Source organism: Gallinula chloropus (assembly GCF_964237585.1).
Source record: "Gallinula chloropus genome assembly, chromosome: 26".
NCBI lineage: Eukaryota > Metazoa > Chordata > Aves > Gruiformes > Rallidae > Gallinula > Gallinula chloropus.
Genome location: NC_140111.1, coordinates 3,579,266 through 3,596,147, shown reverse-complemented (window position 1 = coordinate 3,596,147; position 16,882 = coordinate 3,579,266). Strand labels below are relative to the sequence as shown.

Below are 16,882 nucleotides of genomic sequence, written 5' to 3'. Positions count from 1 at the left end.
GCGGCCAGCCGTGACGAGTGGCGGGGCGGCCGCACTGATTGGCTGTCAGGGCCCGACCCTCGCGGGACTGGGGAAGCGCCGCGCCGCTATTGGCTGCGCTGGGCTTGACGCGTCACGGCGGGGCGGGGCCGGACGGGCAGCAGGTTTCTCGTCACTCGGGAAGAGCCCGACCGCGATCGTCGCCGGCCCCGGGAGCCGCCGCCCCGCCCCGCCCGGGACTGCCGGTGAGCGCGGCGGAGGGAGGGGGGGGACGGACGGACACGCCGGGCTGGCTGCAGGGCCCGTGCCCGTCGGTGCTGGGGCCCGGGGGTGGCTGGCACCGGGGTGTCAGCGCTGCGGGGGCGCGGGGCTGGGTGCCAGGGCGCGGGGTGCCGGCGCCCCGGCGGGGCTCTGGCTGCGGGGCCGCTGCGTCTTGGCCCGGAGCTGCCTCAGCGCCGGGTGCTGCCGTGGCACCGGCACCGCCCGCCTCGGCGGGGCTGAGCCGTGCGGAGCGGCCCGGGGAGGGGTGTGCACGGCGGAGGGGGGGGTGTAGGGAGGGGGGGGGGGGGGTGCGGCCGCTCCGGGCCTGCCGGGTGTACGCGGGGAGGGCGCAGCCCCGAGCCGCGCGAAGGGCGTCGTTGCCGGGAGCCTCCCCGCGTCGGGTCGGGCCCGTCCCCGCCGTGAGGGCCGGCGTCGCGGTCACCCGGCGGTTTCGGTTTTGCTGCTGGGAGGCGGCTCTGCGGGGCCGCCGCGCTCTGTCCCGGTGGCGCGGCCGGGCCTGGCGCTGCCGTGAGCAGCAGCTCCCTGTCAGTCGTAATTAGCGAGGTACTAATTAACCTAATTCTCTGCTTTGATAGCGAGCGGCGTTTCGTTCCTCCCCGGCAGCTCCCAGGAGCTGGCGCAGGCCCCGTGTCCCAGGCACAGGGCCCCGTGTCCCAGGCACAGGGCCCCGTGTCCCAGGCTCGGGCCCCATGTCCCAGGCACTGGCCTGTGGGTGAAACATGGCTTATTGGTTTTGGTTGGAGCCAAAATAGGCACCTTGGAGAGCAAAACGCATCCGGATCAGCAGGGCCTGGCCTTATGTCAGCGAGGTTGGGCAGCCGGCTCCGGTGTGGGCCCTGCAGCTGGAGGGCTTGAGCCGTAGGACGTCTCTTGGGCCCCAGACCTGAGCTTGTCCCACACACTTGCTCGGGCAGGTGCTGACACAGCCTGTCCCAGTGAGGGGTTTTCAGCTGATGCAGTGACTGGTAACTGAGGGTCTGCACCTGGCTAGACCAAGATCTGCCTGGCCTCTGTAGTAACGCTTTGAGCTCAGGGCTGCAGCTTTACCCACCCCTTGAACAGAGCTGCTTGGCAGTGTCTTGCTCGGGCTCTTCTTCCTGGAGCATCCTTTGGTTTAATAACCATCCTTGGGCAGCTGGTGCGATGCAGAGTGGATGAGGAGAGGACATGGAGCAGAGCCCTTGGGCTGTGGATCTTGGCTGAGTATTTGAGCTGTGTGGCTGAGCAGCCTGAGTGCTCAGTGGGGGCTGACAGTGCTGCCCACTGCTGCTGGCCTCTGCTCTGCCCATTGCTCTCCCATAGGCTGTGTGTGCATCCATGTGTCCCAGTTGTGGCACAGCTGGGGTCCCCCGTGCAAAGGCAGGAAGGGTAATGTCCTGGAGGGGAGGGTGGGTGCTCTAGAGAAGGTCCCTGTTGGATCTGCAGGACGTGGCCCTTCCCATGTGTGCTCACTGGGGCACTAGACCCCCGTTTCCACCCTGAAGGGGATTGCCTTCACTGTCACTCCTCAGCACAGCCTCTTCTGCTCTTCCCTATGGATCTGCAGGAGCGGTGGCAGAGGACAGGAGGGCTGTGTGATGGAAGCTCTGAGTGCCTTACACACAGCTCCCACAGCAGGCGGTAGGTGTTGGAACGGGACCCTAGAGAGCTGCTGAGCTGTGATGAGGAACATCCAGCTGTGGCGTGAGCCGATCAGGGAACTCAGCGCTGTGGCTGGGAGGTCACCCCGTGCCTCCCTCTGCCCTGAACTGTCACCTTCTGCTTTTTCAAATCTCTGCATCTGCTGCTGCAGTTTTGGACACACGGAGCCACGTTCTCCGAGCAGCCTGTTCAGAACTCACCCTGGTGTTTGCCTGGAGCAGTCAGCTGTGTTGTTGCAGAACAGTTTTTCATCAGCCTGCTGCTGGTGGTGTGGGAGGCCAGGCCCTGGTGTGAGTGCAGCTGACTCTTGGAATGCTGAGGGTTCTGTGAAGTGTTGTCCATGGCATCTGGCACGAGTCCATGATGCTCCAGCTGGTGATAACTCGTCACCTATGCAACGCTGTTGGTAACTGAGCTTCCTCTTGCTCATGGTGCTGTGGGGGATGAGGGGTGCCATGGTCCTGCCATCCTTTCACAGCCCTCTCTGGTGACTCCCCCAGATGTGTTCCCAGGGTCACTGCTGCTTGTCGTGGGGGTGCAGGTGAGAGCTCAGCTGCGCCTCAGAAAGGGGAACACAGATGCAAGGCAGTTGAGGGATTGTACCCAGGGCTGTTGGAGTGTGCAGAGCTCTGCTAGTGATTCTACACAGCTCGGGCCTGGCTCTCATGCTCTGCCCTTGCAGGGGAGCTAAGGAAAGATGGACTTTAGCTCTCAAGCTACTTTTACAGCTTCACTGTGAGGTCTGGACAGTGTGCTCACCCCTGGGCTTGCATCATGCAGTGCTTGGCCCTGGCCACATCAGTTGCTCCCTGGCTCTGTTCCAGAGATGGGAGGAGAGTCTAACCGCAGAGACAGGCAAGCCCAGGGGAATTGGAAAGGTTCAACCCTCAGATCTTTAAACCCCGACAAAAGAGGCTTCCTGGCAGTAAGGGCTGGCTGGGGAGATGCTCACAGTGGCATTTTAGGGCTGATAGGATCAGGGCTGCCCTAATGCTAGTGACTGTGACAGCATGGACCTCCAGGGAGGACAGTGCTTCAGGCTGCCTGACTGGTTTCTGTGGGTGCTGGAGGAGCTGGAGCTTGGTGCTGTGCCTAAGGAGGCAGCGTCAGTCAGCCCTTTGGGAAGGAGAGGAGGTGTCTGATGGCTTCTGCTCCCAGGCAGTCTTACCTTCCCACATGCTAACTGGGCAGCCTCCACCACATAGCTCCCTCCCCAGGCTGCATGCCCTCCTGTCACCTGCTGTAGCAGAGCTGCCTCTGTTGGCATGAGCCCATGATCTAGCAAAACCCATCTTGGGGCTCTTCCCAGCCCACCGCTCTTGTGGTGCCATGTGGAGGGTCAGCCAGGCTGAGCTGGAGGCTGTAAAAACTCAGCGTGATCTGCTGCTTCTGTTGAGATTCCTTGAGGTGAGAACTGGATGGAGCAGAGCCCCTAGGGATGGGAGCAGAGGTCATGTCCAGCACTGGACTGGCTGCAGGCAGCGTCTGTCCTCGCAGGCTGCCGCTCCGTGCCTGCGCAGGGTGAGCCTGCTGTGGTTCTTCTGCACTGGTGCCTGTGGTCTGCAGGGATTTCCTCTGCTTCCTCAGCCTCTCGCCTTGCAAGGAGGTGCCTGCAGTGGGAAGAGGCAGGGCAGCTCGTGTGTTGCCCCGTGCTAGTTCTGTTTTCAGGGATCAGTACGGCGGTGCGCGACACGGGGGCCCTGGCAGGGCGCCGGCTTCCTGCGGCCGCAGAGCATGCGCTGCGGCAGGGAGGATCTGGTGCTGAGCGCTGGGGCTGCTGCGGTGGCTCATCCTGCAGCTATTTGTGGCAGCGAGAAGTGACTGATTCCTGTCCAAGTGTCGCTGCTGAGCAGCAGCCTGGCAGGGGCTTAGAGTTCAGCCTTTCAGTGCTCTGCAGACTGGGGCTCCGGTGCTGCCCTGAGGCACCCAGGCTGTGGCTCTCTCCTGGGTGATCTGCTTGGGTCGAGGGTCTGGTGAAGTGGTGTCTGGTTTGGCTGTTGCAGCCTGGTAGGGGAAAGTCCATCCATGAGCCTCTCCGTGTGGGGGGCTGCCTGAGATGGGGTCTCCCCTGTAATGGTGGTACTGCAGCAGTGGCCCAGCAGCACCCATCCTTGGCTCTGGGTTGGAAACCCTGCTGTGGCAGGAGATGGGCTGGGACAGTGGCTGTCCTGAAGCACTCCCTGTGCATGGGGGTGTGGAGGGAAATGGGGTGGCCAAGCCCACCGGCAGGTGGGATGCTCCTGTGGCTTGGAGGTTTCCAGCTCTTGCCTGGCCTGTGTACTCGCTGAGGTTTCTCCACTGAAGCAGTACCGTATGGTTCCTGCTGTAGTAGCAGCCTCAAGCCCAAGTTGGGGGAGTATTCTCTGTGCTGCAGCAGCCAAACAGCCAGCAAAGAGCTGGATCCACTGCCAAACAGGGGCTTCCATATGGTGCCAGTATGTGGCCATGCCCTGCAGATAACAGCCTGGCCTTTCTTGGTCCATAGCTGCAGAAAGCAAGAGTTATGGGGTTACAAAGGCCCCACCACATCGAGCCAGGTCTTACCCTGTGGCTGAAGCAGTGTCTATTGTTTCAGGTCAGTGTCTCTCTCCTAGGGTTGGTTCACGTGGTGTTTTGGATTGCACCAGAGGGCTGTTGTTCAAGGTTAATGTCCTGTGGATGTTGCTCTGTCTCTGGAGCTATTGAATACTGTGAAGTTCTGAAGACCTCTAACTCTGGCGAGTGCCAGCATCTGTCTCCTCCTGCCTGTGTCTCAGGCTGCAATGGGATGTTCCTTCTTCCTCTCTTCTTACAAATGACATCCCGAAGGATGGGCAAGGTGTCACATGCAGCAAAGATCAGAAGAGCTCCACATACAGCAAAGCTGAAGGTGTCAGGCAGCCGTGACCTGATTCGTGGGCTCACCTTAGAGAAGCTGCTAGTGAAACCTGTGGGTGGGTGCTGTGGGTGAGCAGTCACAGGGTGCCCGTGGACCCCTCTTGCACTGCCAGAAACCAGCACGAGCACCCAGCTCCCAGGTGAGGTTCAGAACTCCTGCCTGATGCTCCTGTGTGCCCAGGGAAGTTGTACACGACCACTGGGCTTCAGCAGGGCTTCAGCAGCTTCTGTCTTGCCTAGGGAAAGTTTGCCTGGCTCCTGTGTGGAGCAGACCTGGGGCTGGGTGTTGTGTCTTTGCCTGCTTCCAGCCCAGCCTGGGGCAGAGCAGCCTGGCTCTGACACAGCTGTGGGATGGAGCACAGTGCCCTGATCTGAGCCCTGGGCCAGCCTGGGACTCATGGCTGGTGCCAGCCCTTCACCTGCACCTTGCTCCTGTGGCACTGGTCCCCTCAGCTGCCCTCCAGTCCCAGCTGGTGTGTTGCTCTCTGCCATGACCTCTGGGAAAAGCAAGGCAGTGACTTTCTGCTGGCATTGGGCAGAGCTCTGTGCCTTCATTTCCAGAGCACAGCTTGCCATCCCCTTGTTAGCCTAACTGGGGTTTCCATCCCTGTGCAAGTCACTAAGTTGACAGTTGCTGCCCCTCCTTTGTGCTGTTTTCTGGCAGTCTCAGCCTCTGCAGCTCCTTCCCTCCTTCACCAGAGCAGGGTTGTGTGCTGCTGCTGTGGGGTCCTAGAAGATGTTGGCACCAGACTGAAGCCTCATGCTTGTCACTGGTGACACCCACGACCCCTCACTCCCCACCCTGCTTCCCCAGCAAGAAGCTAAGAAACCTTTGGGGAACAGTGCTTTTCTAGGAGAAAGCTTCGGGAAGTGTCCCACATTCCCTGTCTGAGGGATGCAGTGTTGTTAGGGACGTTGTTTTCACTCTGGGTGGAGGGGCAGCATGACCTGAGGTTCCTATCTGTCTGGGCTTGTCTGGTCTGACTTCAGGGCAGCACGATCTGAGCCCTGGGCATCTGTGGGCTGTGAAATCCTCCATAGGGCTGGAAGGGCATGAGGCTCAGCCTGGTCCCAGGGCTGGCCTGCTGCACTCCTGTGACCTGGTGCAAATGGCTTCGGGCTGCCAGCTCTGCTCTTCTGACCTCACGTGTTTCAGATGAATGTCACAGCGTGTGGTGAAAGGAGGATGACTCAGAATTGGGGCTTTATTCGGCTTCACAGCTGGGGCAGCTGGAGTGAAACCTCCGCTGCAGGGCAGGGGCCAGAACCACCTTCCATGCTTGCTTGGAGTTGAGCTCTGGGGATGGGAGTGGTGTTGCCAGCCCCTTACTTTTCAGTGCTCTGGCTGCTTTGCCACTTGCCCCATGGGCAGGTGAGCCATGGGTCCCACACTGCCAGGGGCTGAGTGCCGGGGCGCAGTTGTGGGGTGTGAGAAGGGCTCTTCCCCTCGCCAGCACACCGTGCTTCTCCTTGCCCTCCCAGGCATGTGTGTTATTCCCACACTAATGGTGCAGTTTTGGGCTCTGTTCTGCCTTCCCTTGACCCAGGTCTGCCCCAGGAGGTGGCAGCAGCACCTGTCCTGCCAGCTGGAGCTGCTGGAAGCTCTCACTTTGCCAGAGCCTAGCCTGGAGGCTCAAAGTGGCACTGCTCCCAGGGCTCTTTGAACCACAGTAGCAAACTGGGACTGGCTGCAGGCTTGAGGGGGTGGCTTGCTGAATTCACCAGCCTTGGGCTCATCCTGACTTGGGCTCTGCAGCGTTCTGTGTACCCAGCAGCTGCTCATGCTGGGATGGACGCTGCCTGACCCTTGGCCCTCTGAAGCCACTTCCCCTCGGCTCGCTGTGCCCTTGCATATCTCTGTGTCTGCTCCCTCCAGCCCTCCCCAGAGGGCAGTGGTGGCTGTGGCCAGATCCTGCAGAGTGGCTGGCAGGAAGGAGCCCAGGGGCTCCTGGACATCAGCTCTGAGCATCACGTGTGCCCATCCCAGGTCTCCGGAGCTGGCCAGGATGGCGCAGTGGAACCAGCTGCAGCAGCTCGACACACGGTACTTGGAGCAGCTCCATCAGCTCTACAGTGACAGCTTTCCCATGGAGCTTCGGCAGTTCCTGGCTCCGTGGATTGAGAGCCAGGACTGGTAAGTCCTTGTGAATGCCATTGTGGGGACCCTGCTCAGGATGCCCACCTTGGGGTGGCAGATCTGGGGGAGCTTCGCTTTCCCTAGGCTCTCACTATGGTGGGACTGGTTCTTTCCTCCCTGAGGCGTGTGGCACAAAGGGGAACAGAGCAGGTCTGTCTGCTTATGGTCAGAGCCCCCAGCCCTGAGAAGGGGGAGCTCCAAAGTGGAGGTGTCCCCATCCAGGGCTGGTTAACTTTGGCTACTGTTGGGAATTAGGTTGCTGCAGAGCAATTCCTGGCTAATTCCTGGCTCCTGCCTAGCGAACGGACAGGACTGGTGAGCTGCTCATGTGCACGCTCTGCCTGGTTTAAGACCAGGCTTTAAGCCTGAGTCAAACCCCCTCTGTCACCCTGCCCTTGCAGGCATGGGCCAAGAGCTCAGTTCATTGGTGTGAATCACATCAAGCCTGCTCTGGGCCCTGCTCTGGTGTAGGTCAGGAAGATGGGCAGGGTGTTGTATTGCACAGGGCGGCACAGGCCTGAGCAGAACTGCCTTTGGTGCTGCCTTGCCCCAATACCCTGTGCAGGGCGTACGCTGCCAGCAAGGAGTCACACGCCACCCTGGTGTTCCACAACCTGCTGGGGGAGATTGACCAGCAGTACAGCCGCTTCCTGCAGGAGTCCAACGTCTTGTACCAGCACAACCTGCGGCGGATCAAGCAGTTCCTGCAGGTGAGGTGGGAGCACTGGTTTGGCTGTCAGGAGCTGCTGGGGCAGCCTGTGTTGAAGCCTGACAGTTTCCTTGGCACAGCTCATGACCCACAGCTCCAAACGATGCGGAGATCCCAGGAATTAGGTTGTGCCTACTAACCCTGGGGGCTTGAACCTTTTACAGAGCAGATACTTGGAGAAGCCGATGGAAATAGCTCGCATCGTGGCTCGCTGCCTGTGGGAAGAGTCCAGGCTCCTCCAGACAGCTGCCACTGCAGCCCAGGTATGTGGCTCTGAGGCCACTGTTCCTCCTGGCAGTGCTATGTGGGTAACTTGGTGCTGTGGGGAAGCTCCAGCCCAAAGGTCCTACCCTTGGTTTGTGCCCAGGGCTGGCGTGGCTGTGGGGGCTGATAACTTCTGCTCTGCGTGCAGCAGCTGCTTCCCAGCAGGACATAGCCTGGGTGCTGTCTGCCTGGGGTGGCTGTTGGCCTTGTGCACCCATCTGCACTCCCAGCCCTTGTGTGGGGAGTGCCCTGCACTGTGCACCTTGCTCTGCAACCCATGCTGTGAGCGTGCAGCCAGCTGCACTGGCTTTTGTTAGTGATGGGGTGCAGATCCTTCCTGCAAAACCTCCTCGGGCTGGGAAGGGAGCATCCCTGAGGACATACATCCCTGTCCTCATGCCCTCTTTGTGCTCTCTGCAGCAAGGGGGACAGGCAACGCATCCAACAGCAGCTGTGGTGACAGAAAAGCAGCAGATGCTGGAGCAGCATCTGCAGGATGTGAGGAAGAGGGTGCAGGTATGTGTGCTGCCTAGGCACCTTCTCCTTCCCCCACCACAGCGCTTTAGTGCTTAGAATAAATCCACGTCTCTTGCCTTGCAGGATCTGGAGCAGAAGATGAAAGTGGTGGAGAATCTCCAGGATGACTTTGATTTTAACTACAAGACCTTGAAAAGCCAAGGAGGTAATGGAAGCTCATTAGCTCCTGGCAAACCAAAGTGTGTTGCTGCAAGGAGGCTTGCTGGAGGGCACGTTCCAGCCCTCCCCACGCCTCCCTCAAGCAGGAAGGGTGGCTTTGGCTCAGGGTGTTGGCATGGCAAGTGGAGAAACCTTGTCTCTTGTTTCTGCTGCTGACACTGCCTCTGGGAGAGCTAAACCAGAGCTCTGCCTGCAAGCAGGGAAGTGGCATGTGGTGGTGGTAGTGCTGCTGTGCATACAGGAAGGCCAACAACATGCTTGGAGGCTCTGCAAGATCCCTGCCTGGCTATTGGCACCCCGTTAGGGTGCTTGCTCCTTCGCAGTGGAGGTCTTTAGTCTGTGTGATGCTTGGGCAGGCAGGAAGAGTCCACGTGCATGGCTGGAGCTTTCTCACCTCTCTACAGACATGCAGGATCTGAATGGAAACAACCAGTCTGTGACCCGGCAGAAGATGCAGCAGCTGGAACAGATGCTCACGGCGCTGGACCAGATGCGGAGGGTACGGCCAGAACCCAGAGCAGCACTGGAAACGCAGCCGTGGGCAGTGACTGTGAGTGTGAAACCAGCAGCTCAGGGAGGGAATCAGAAGGGGTTGAAGGTTCTGCTTGCTTTTCTGACAGGGTATTGTGAGTGAGCTGGCTGGGCTGTTGTCAGCCATGGAGTATGTGCAGAAGATGCTGGCAGATGAGGAGCTGGCAGACTGGAAGAGACGGCAGCAGATCGCCTGCATTGGTGGCCCACCCAACATCTGCTTAGACCGGCTGGAGAACTGGTAGGAGCTTGCTGGGGGCTGCACCAGTCCCTGCAGAGGTGCCATTTCAACACCTGCAGTGGAAATAAGCCCTTTGCCTCTGGAAATATCCTGGCAAAACTGCTTCTGAGGCCTGCAAGCATAAGCATAATCCCTTTGTTGGACTGATCCTCAGTAGTGGGCACTAGTGCTGGCATCATGAGCTGGTGGGGTTTTCAGGGTGCTGAGAGATGTTCCTGGTCCTAGTGTGTCTCTGCAGAACCTGAGCACGTGCAGGTTTCTCTTGTCATGCATGGCCTAGAAAAAGGCACTGTGCTGGGAGCCACAGGCACGTTCTGTTCTCTGCAGGTTTGGGACAGAGGCCGTGCTCTCTCGCGTTAGCGTGGGAAGAGGCGAGCCCTGCGGGCTGGGACCGTGCTGGGCTCGGCAGCTGGAGCTGACACTGGTTCTTCCTGCTCCCCTAGGATAACATCTCTTGCTGAGTCACAGCTACAGACCCGGCAGCAGATCAAAAAGTTGGAAGAACTGCAGCAGAAGGTGTCCTACAAGGGTGACCCAATCGTCCAGCACCGGCCTATGCTGGAGGAGCGGATTGTGGAGCTGTTCAGGAACCTGATGAAAAGGTGCAGAGGGCTGGGGGGGGAAGCTGTGAGCAGGCCCCTGCTCTCAGGCATGGTGTGGAGGGGTGGGCAGTGAGTGTCCTGCACCCAGCCTGAGGTTTGACCATGGTTCTTGGGGCTTTTCCCCGCAGTGCTTTCGTCGTGGAGAGGCAGCCGTGCATGCCCATGCACCCTGACCGGCCCCTGGTCATCAAAACTGGTGTGCAGTTCACCACCAAAGTCAGGTGAGTTTCTGGCCCCTGTGATCCTGTTTTCAGGCAAGGGAAAGGAGCTCTGTGGGATTGCTCCACAGGATACCCTGGTGTGGATGCTGGTGTGGCTGAGGAGTGCTGGTGCTGGGAGGGAATGAATCCCAGCAGGCTGGTGCTGCTGGAGTGCTGCCGGCGTGACTCAGTGCTGGCATGGCAGCTGCTGGCTGGGGCTCTGCCACGTTCCTGGAGGCAGCAAGGGTTCTGGTAAATCCTGCCATGGGGGCAAGCAGCAGGAAGCATCAGCACATCCCTGGCCAGCTGCCTCTTGGCTGGCCTGCACTCCCTGCCAGACTCCATGAGAGACTGCTCTAACGATAGCCCTGCCTAGAGCTTCTGCACCATCTCCCAGCTGTGCCTCCTGTGCTGCCACGTGCCAAGGGGGAAACTGGGCTGCAGAGCAGCGTGGAGGATGTTTGAAGGAGGTGTCTGCCCAGCATGGGCAGTCAGCAGCCAAGCAAACCGTGCTCAGGGAGCATTGGCACCTCCCTGGTTCTGGGTATGCCTGTCAGGGCTGACACATCCCAGCCTGCAGCAGATGGGCTCAGGGGTGCTGGAGGAGCTGGGTGAAGCCCTGTCTCTGTGGATCTGCAGTGCTGTGTGAGGACACATGCAGCTGTGCTGCCTGTGTGGCTGTTCTGTAGTGTGTGCCACGTGCTGTGTCCAGCTGGAGCTGTTGGTGTGTGCAGGATGCTCATGCTCTGCCTCTGCTGACTCTTTGCAGGTTACTGGTCAAGTTTCCAGAGCTGAACTACCAGCTGAAAATTAAAGTTTGCATTGACAAGTGAGTTGGCAGCATTGGGTGGTGTAACTGGAACAAGACCTGACCTGGGTCAGGTTCTGGTCTCATGATGTGACTACTGCCACCCCCAACCTATAGAAGAGGGAGGGTGTGGGGTGGCACTGTGTCCCAAGGGATTGTTCCTGTTGAGGTGGGGGCAGCCTAGGGCTTGTGGGACTCAGTGTTGGGATGCAGCCAGCCCCACATGCCAGCTTATCTGCGTCAGGGTGGGAAGGCTGTGGCTGTGACCGGTGCCTCTCTTCCCCTTTCCTAGGGACTCTGGGGATGTTGCAGCCCTTCGGGGGTAAGTGCAATGGTGGTTTGGATTTCTTTTTTTTTTTTTCAATTTTTTTCTTGCTTCTGCTTTTAATCCTGGCAAATGTCCCACTGCACGTTTGCTCTGAGGGCCCTGTCAGCCATGCTCTGTCTGTCTGTCTTTTGAGGTCCCGGAAGTTTAACATCCTGGGGACAAACACCAAGGTCATGAACATGGAGGAGTCCAACAATGGCAGCCTCTCAGCAGAGTTCAAGCACCTGGTAGGTACTTGGAGCTCTGAGGCAGCTCCTGTTACAGCTGTGTGCTGTTGCAGTGTTGATTCAGCCTGTTCTCCCCTTTGCAGACCCTGAGGGAGCAGCGGTGTGGGAACGGAGGCAGAGCCAACTGTGATGTGAGTGCTGGGGGGTCCTGGGTGTGCAAACCCTTTGCAGCAGCTCTCTTCCCTGTCAAGCAGCTGAGCCATGGGGGAAACAGGAGTCCTGCCTCACTGGGGGGGTCCACAGGCGCCTTCTGGTGCCTTGGCAGCTGCCAGACCACCCTCCCCTTGCAGACCTGAGCAGCAGCATTGGGTTCAATGGCCTTGTTGGGCCAAGGGCAGGCATCTCCTGTGTGCTCAGCATCTCCTCTTTCATCCTAGGCATCACTGATTGTCACTGAGGAGCTGCACCTTATCACCTTTGAGACAGAAGTGTATCACCAGGGGTTGAAGATCGACCTGGAGGTGAGCTGTGGGTTACTGCCTCCACCACGGCCTGTGTACAGAGCAGCCCTGGGAGATGTCCCAGCCTGAGGTTACATCTTGTCTTCCCAGACCCACTCGCTGCCTGTGGTGGTCATCTCCAACATCTGCCAGATGCCCAATGCCTGGGCATCCATCCTGTGGTACAACATGCTGACCAACAACCCCAAGGTAGGGCCGGTGCTCTGGGGGGGCTGCTGGCAGAGCAGCAGTGCATTGGGAGCAGGATGCCCTGGCCAGCAGGCTCCAGGCAGTGAGAGAGAACCTGGGGCAGGACCTGGTTCTGCTTTCATTGTGTGCCTCACTCTGGATTGTGTTTTCCCTTGTGCAGAATGTAAACTTCTTCACCAAGCCCCCCATTGGGACCTGGGACCAGGTGGCAGAGGTGCTGAGCTGGCAGTTTTCCTCCACCACGAAGCGTGGCCTCAGCATCGAGCAGCTGACAACACTGGCAGAAAAACTTCTAGGTAACTGGGTGTGGGTGTCCTGCCCATCCTCCTGCCCTCAGGTCATTCCCTGGAAATGTCTCTGGAAGGATGGCTCTAGCCACATCTTGATGCTCCTGTTCTCCTCTGCCAGGGCCAGGGGTGAATTATTCAGGCTGCCAGATTACTTGGGCCAAGTTCTGCAAGGTGTGTCCCCCTCTCTTCCCTCAGCACCTTCCCTTGGCTGTTCCCTCCCTCTGAGCTGTGCTCATGGCCTCTCTGCCCTTTTCCTCAGGAGAACATGGCTGGCAAAGGCTTCTCTTTCTGGGTCTGGCTGGACAACATCATTGACTTGGTGAAAAAGTACATCCTGGCGCTGTGGAACGAAGGGTGAGCCTTGGCCAGTGTTGGGCCTTGGGTGGGGGGTGTCGCATGAGTGGTCCCTGATGGAGTGAGTTGGATGCCTTGTCCAGGTCCTGGCCTCTCCCAGGCTGCTTTTTCTGCCCAGACCCTGTTGCTGGATCAGAGTAAAAACCCACCTGGGCATCCTTAAAGTGTTGGTGGACAGGCCAAATCCTGCTGCTGCCTGACACTATGCAGAGCACTGATAGGCTTCGTGTCCTGGGATAGCTGTCCTGGTATCCTGACCCACCCTTGCTCTCCTTGCTTCCATGCACCTAGGTACATCATGGGGTTCATCAGCAAGGAACGTGAACGAGCTATCCTGAGCACCAAGCCTCCAGGAACCTTCCTGCTGCGCTTCAGTGAGAGCAGCAAGGAAGGTGGCATCACTTTCACGTGGGTGGAGAAGGACATCAGTGGTACGTTGCTCTCCCCCTCACTGCCCTGGGTGTGCAGTCTCTTGCTCAGCTGGTGTTTCTGGCTCCAAAGGGGCCTTGGGCCATGGCCATGTCCCTGACTAGACTTCTGTCCTTGTCCTGACAAGCCTTTTCCCTGGGCTGAGTCTTGAGCCTGGGTGCCCTTTGCTGGTCTCTGCCTCCTGGCTGCCAGTGCCCATGTGCTGCCCATAGAGCACAGTCTCCTGCAGTGCTGGAACCACCTGGCAGGTCCCATCCTGCCCTGTGGCTTGTTGGGAACCTTCTGAGGCTGAGCATGGCCCTAGGCCAGGCTGTCTTGTCGCTGCTGCTCCTGGGGTGTGAGGAAGGCTCTGCCATTGCCTGAGGACTGCGGGTGTCTTGTGCTGTGTCCAAAAGTCTCCTTGCACAGGGAAGACCCAGATCCAGTCTGTGGAGCCTTACACCAAGCAGCAGCTGAACAACATGTCATTCGCGGAGATCATCATGGGCTACAAAATCATGGATGCCACCAACATCCTGGTGTCCCCCCTGGTGTACCTGTACCCAGACATCCCCAAGGAGGAGGCATTCGGGAAGTACTGCCGCTCTGAGAGCCAGGAGCACTCTGAAGCCACTGACTCAGGTAGTCGTTGACTTTCCATGTTCCAGGATGGCTCCTGTGTTGCACGGTGGCTCCAGGGAAGAAGTGTCACCAGCTTGGCTCCTGTGCTGGTCCCCAGAGGACTTAGCCACAGCATGGGAGTAGTGGTGGGGTCCCTGTGGGGCGAGGGCTGTGCTGGGGCTGGGAGAGGGTGGGTGTTGTCCCCAGGTCTGTGTTTGATGGGGGAGAACAGGGTTCCTCCTCATGCAGCTGGTGACAAGGCTGCTCCCTCCTCTGCAGGTGCTGCTCCCTACCTGAAGACCAAATTCATCTGTGTCACCCCGTGAGTGTTCCTGGGGGGGGTTGTCTGTGAGTGTGGGGAGGGGGGTGGGGGTGTTTGTGTGTTCAGCCTGTCTTGTAGGGCTTTTCCTTCCTGACACTGCCCAAACTCTGCCCAGGTGCTGTGAGGCTCCATGCCTGGGCAGAGTTGGCCGTGGGGGCTGAGCCAGGCTCTGGCATGCTGCCCTGGCTGCAGCCCTGTCCTTCCCATCCTGGGCCCCTTTCCTCTGAGAGCTCTTGGGCCAGGCCATGCCCAGGGGCCCATCAGGGGCAGAGGGGTGATTGGAGAGCTCACACTGGGCCCTGACTCCAGAGCTTTCTGTGCTTTTCCCTCCCTTGGACAGTACCTCCTTCAGCAACACCATCGACCTGCCCATGTCCCCGCGCACCCTGGACTCACTCATGCAGTTTGGCAACAGCAGCGAGGGAGCAGAGGCCAATGCAGGAGGGCAGTTTGGTGAGTCTGGGGGAGGTTGTGGCACCCAGGGGGGCTCCTGGCTGTCACCACACATGGACTCCCCTCCCAACCTCCACCTGTGTCTCCCTGCAGAGTCGCTGACCTTCGACATGGAGCTGACCCAGGAGTGTGCATCCTCACCCATGTGAGGTGCTCTGCCAGCGCTCACAGGGCCCTCCTGGGACTCGGGCTTCCTGCTCCCAAGAGTTCCCCTGGTCACAGTTGCTCTGACCCTTAACTTGAGAGGAGCTGGGGTCCCAGAGTCCTTGCCACCAATTTCTTGTTTACCCCAAACAAACCCCCCCTCTCCCAGGCGGCGCCGCTCGGCGCTCTGGGGGGGGATGAACCTTTTTCTATCTCCTTCCCTAACAGTTTTTTATTCTTGTTTTGCTCATTCAAGTGCCTATTCGCCTCCGATCGCAGCCTCAGTTCTTACAGGCGCTTCTGCAGCCCCAGCCATGCTGCCTGCTGTCAAAAGCTGCTCTCTTGACTGCCAGAGTCCAAAAACTTGTGAAGATCTTACGAGCCCACTGGGTGCCTGAGAGGGGATCAGGCAGTCCTGGCCTCTGCAGGTTCCCTGATGCACCATGGCTCTGCCTGGCTGCTGCTTGCAGAGGGGTCTCCCTGCCACACCTTTGCCCATGAGGACCAGCACACAGGCTCAGAGCTGTGAGGCAGCTGGGCTTGGGTGATGCTTCTGCTGGGCTGCTCCTTGGCTCTACTGGGAGCGGGGAGTTCTGGTGGCTGTCTGCACTTACCACTAGCTTCCTGCTGCAGGCACTGAGATCTGCCTGGCTCCAGCAGCCCCAGGGCTCCCTGGGACACATGGCTTCCCATGGTGCAAAGGCTGTGCTGGGGCAGGGCAGCGGTGTGTCCTGCACCAGTGCCTGTGTGTGAGCATGCAGCGTTTGCACCTTGGGTTTGTTCTGGGAGCTGGGTGTAACCATGGAGGCTTCCCCCAGCGTGGCTTACCCCAGAGCCAAGCAGGGGACTGTGGCTGTGCTTCCCTTGCTGTGTGGCATTGGGCCTGTAGGCTCGAGGAGGCTGTGGGATCCAGTGCAACCAGCAGCAGGTGGTCTGGCCCTCTTCCCTCTGCTTGGGCTAGGGGCTCAGGCAGCAGGTCTGCAGCTTCTCAGGGGCTTTGCATGGCGTTTTGGTTGGAGGTTGGTTGGAGGTTGGCTGTTGCTGTTAAGGTAGGAAGGAGGTGGTGAGCGTTGAAGGGAGCAGGATCTTCATAGGGGGAAGAATCTGCTGTTGCCCAGTGCTCCACAGGGACGTGAGTGTTGTGAAGGGCAGGTTTCCTTGCTTGGGGGTTAGGGAAGGCCAGGAGCTGTGCTCACTGGTGCCTGTGGCACCTGCTCCAGCCAGATAGGGGAGGCAGTGGCAGAGGTAACCCACCCACCTTGGTAATGGGGCTGTAGCTGTGGACAGTGGGGTGGCACGCAGGCTCTTAGGCCAGGGTTTGGGGCAGGGCTCAGTGTGCTGCCCCCACAGAGGCTGTGGGTAACACCAGCAGATGTATCAGTACTAGGCAGCCGCCCCGTGGCTTTACACATCTGTGAGCTGTCTTGCCTTGGCCCTGGGTGGGGAGAAGCCCTCAGGTGTGGGTACCAGCAGTGCAGCTCTGGGGGGGGTGGGGTGGGGTCCTGTCCTGACTCTGCCTCTTCTGCCCATCACAGCCCATGGGCTGGGAGCCAGAGGGCAGGGGTAGGATCCCCGAGGAAAGGGAGAGGGCTGCAGGGTCTGGGCTCAGCGTGCGCAGGAGCCGCTGGCTCTGGCCCCCTGGGCCCAGGAGGGTCTTTTGACGTTGGGAGGTGCGGCGAGGGTAGAAGGGGGTTGGTAGCCCCGTGCTCGTGGAGCTGCCCCCAGCTGCCGTCACTCACTGTAGCCCCCCCGGGCAGCACTCGATACTGTAAAAAACTTTATTTTTTTGTATATTTTATTGCTGTATCTACAGGCTTTAAACTTTCTCCAGAATAAAGGCTCTGAAGCGGGCTGGGGGCTGGGAGTTGAGCTGTCTGCGTGCGACGCCCGCCTTCCCCTGCCAGGAACTGGGGCCTCTCTCAGTGCAAACGCTGCCCTGACGCCAGCGCTGCGGTTTGCAAGACGCAAGCCCGCCAGCCAGCCCAGCCCGCCCGCTGCTGCTGCTGCTGAGTTACCTGGGCTGTGCTGCTGCCGGCCAGGCCGCGGGTAGGCCGCGCGTTGCCCGCCTTATCGCAGCGCAGCAGGCCCCTGCCCCGGGGGCTGGGTGGGGGGTGTATC

The 16,882-nt window shown here is 59.5% G+C and overlaps 1 protein-coding gene across 4 annotated transcripts; it reads left to right on the top strand.

The window, feature by feature from the left end:
- Nucleotides 1-206: 206 nt before the first annotated feature.
- On the top strand, nt 207-16,615 carry STAT3 (signal transducer and activator of transcription 3). Of its 4 annotated transcripts, none has more exons than XM_084275548.1 (24): nt 207-224; nt 6,767-6,913; nt 7,482-7,626; nt 7,790-7,888; nt 8,310-8,405; nt 8,490-8,571; nt 8,990-9,084; nt 9,206-9,357; nt 9,801-9,959; nt 10,088-10,180; nt 10,929-10,988; nt 11,260-11,289; nt 11,429-11,522; nt 11,606-11,653; nt 11,900-11,983; nt 12,074-12,172; nt 12,333-12,468; nt 12,581-12,633; nt 12,722-12,789; nt 13,108-13,247; nt 13,654-13,866; nt 14,125-14,167; nt 14,508-14,620; nt 14,714-16,615. In XM_084275548.1, the coding sequence occupies exons 2-24, from the start codon at nt 6,786-6,788 to the stop codon at nt 14,767-14,769; spliced, it is 2,286 nt and encodes a 761-aa protein (XP_084131674.1). In that variant the 5' UTR covers nt 207-224; nt 6,767-6,785; the 3' UTR covers nt 14,770-16,615. The 4 variants fall into 4 exon arrangements, with proteins under 4 accessions (XP_084131674.1, XP_084131673.1, XP_084131672.1 ...); XM_084275547.1 differs by having other exon boundaries at nt 13,654-13,869; XM_084275546.1 differs by having other exon boundaries at nt 12,722-12,816.
- Nucleotides 16,616-16,882: the final 267 nt, after the last annotated feature.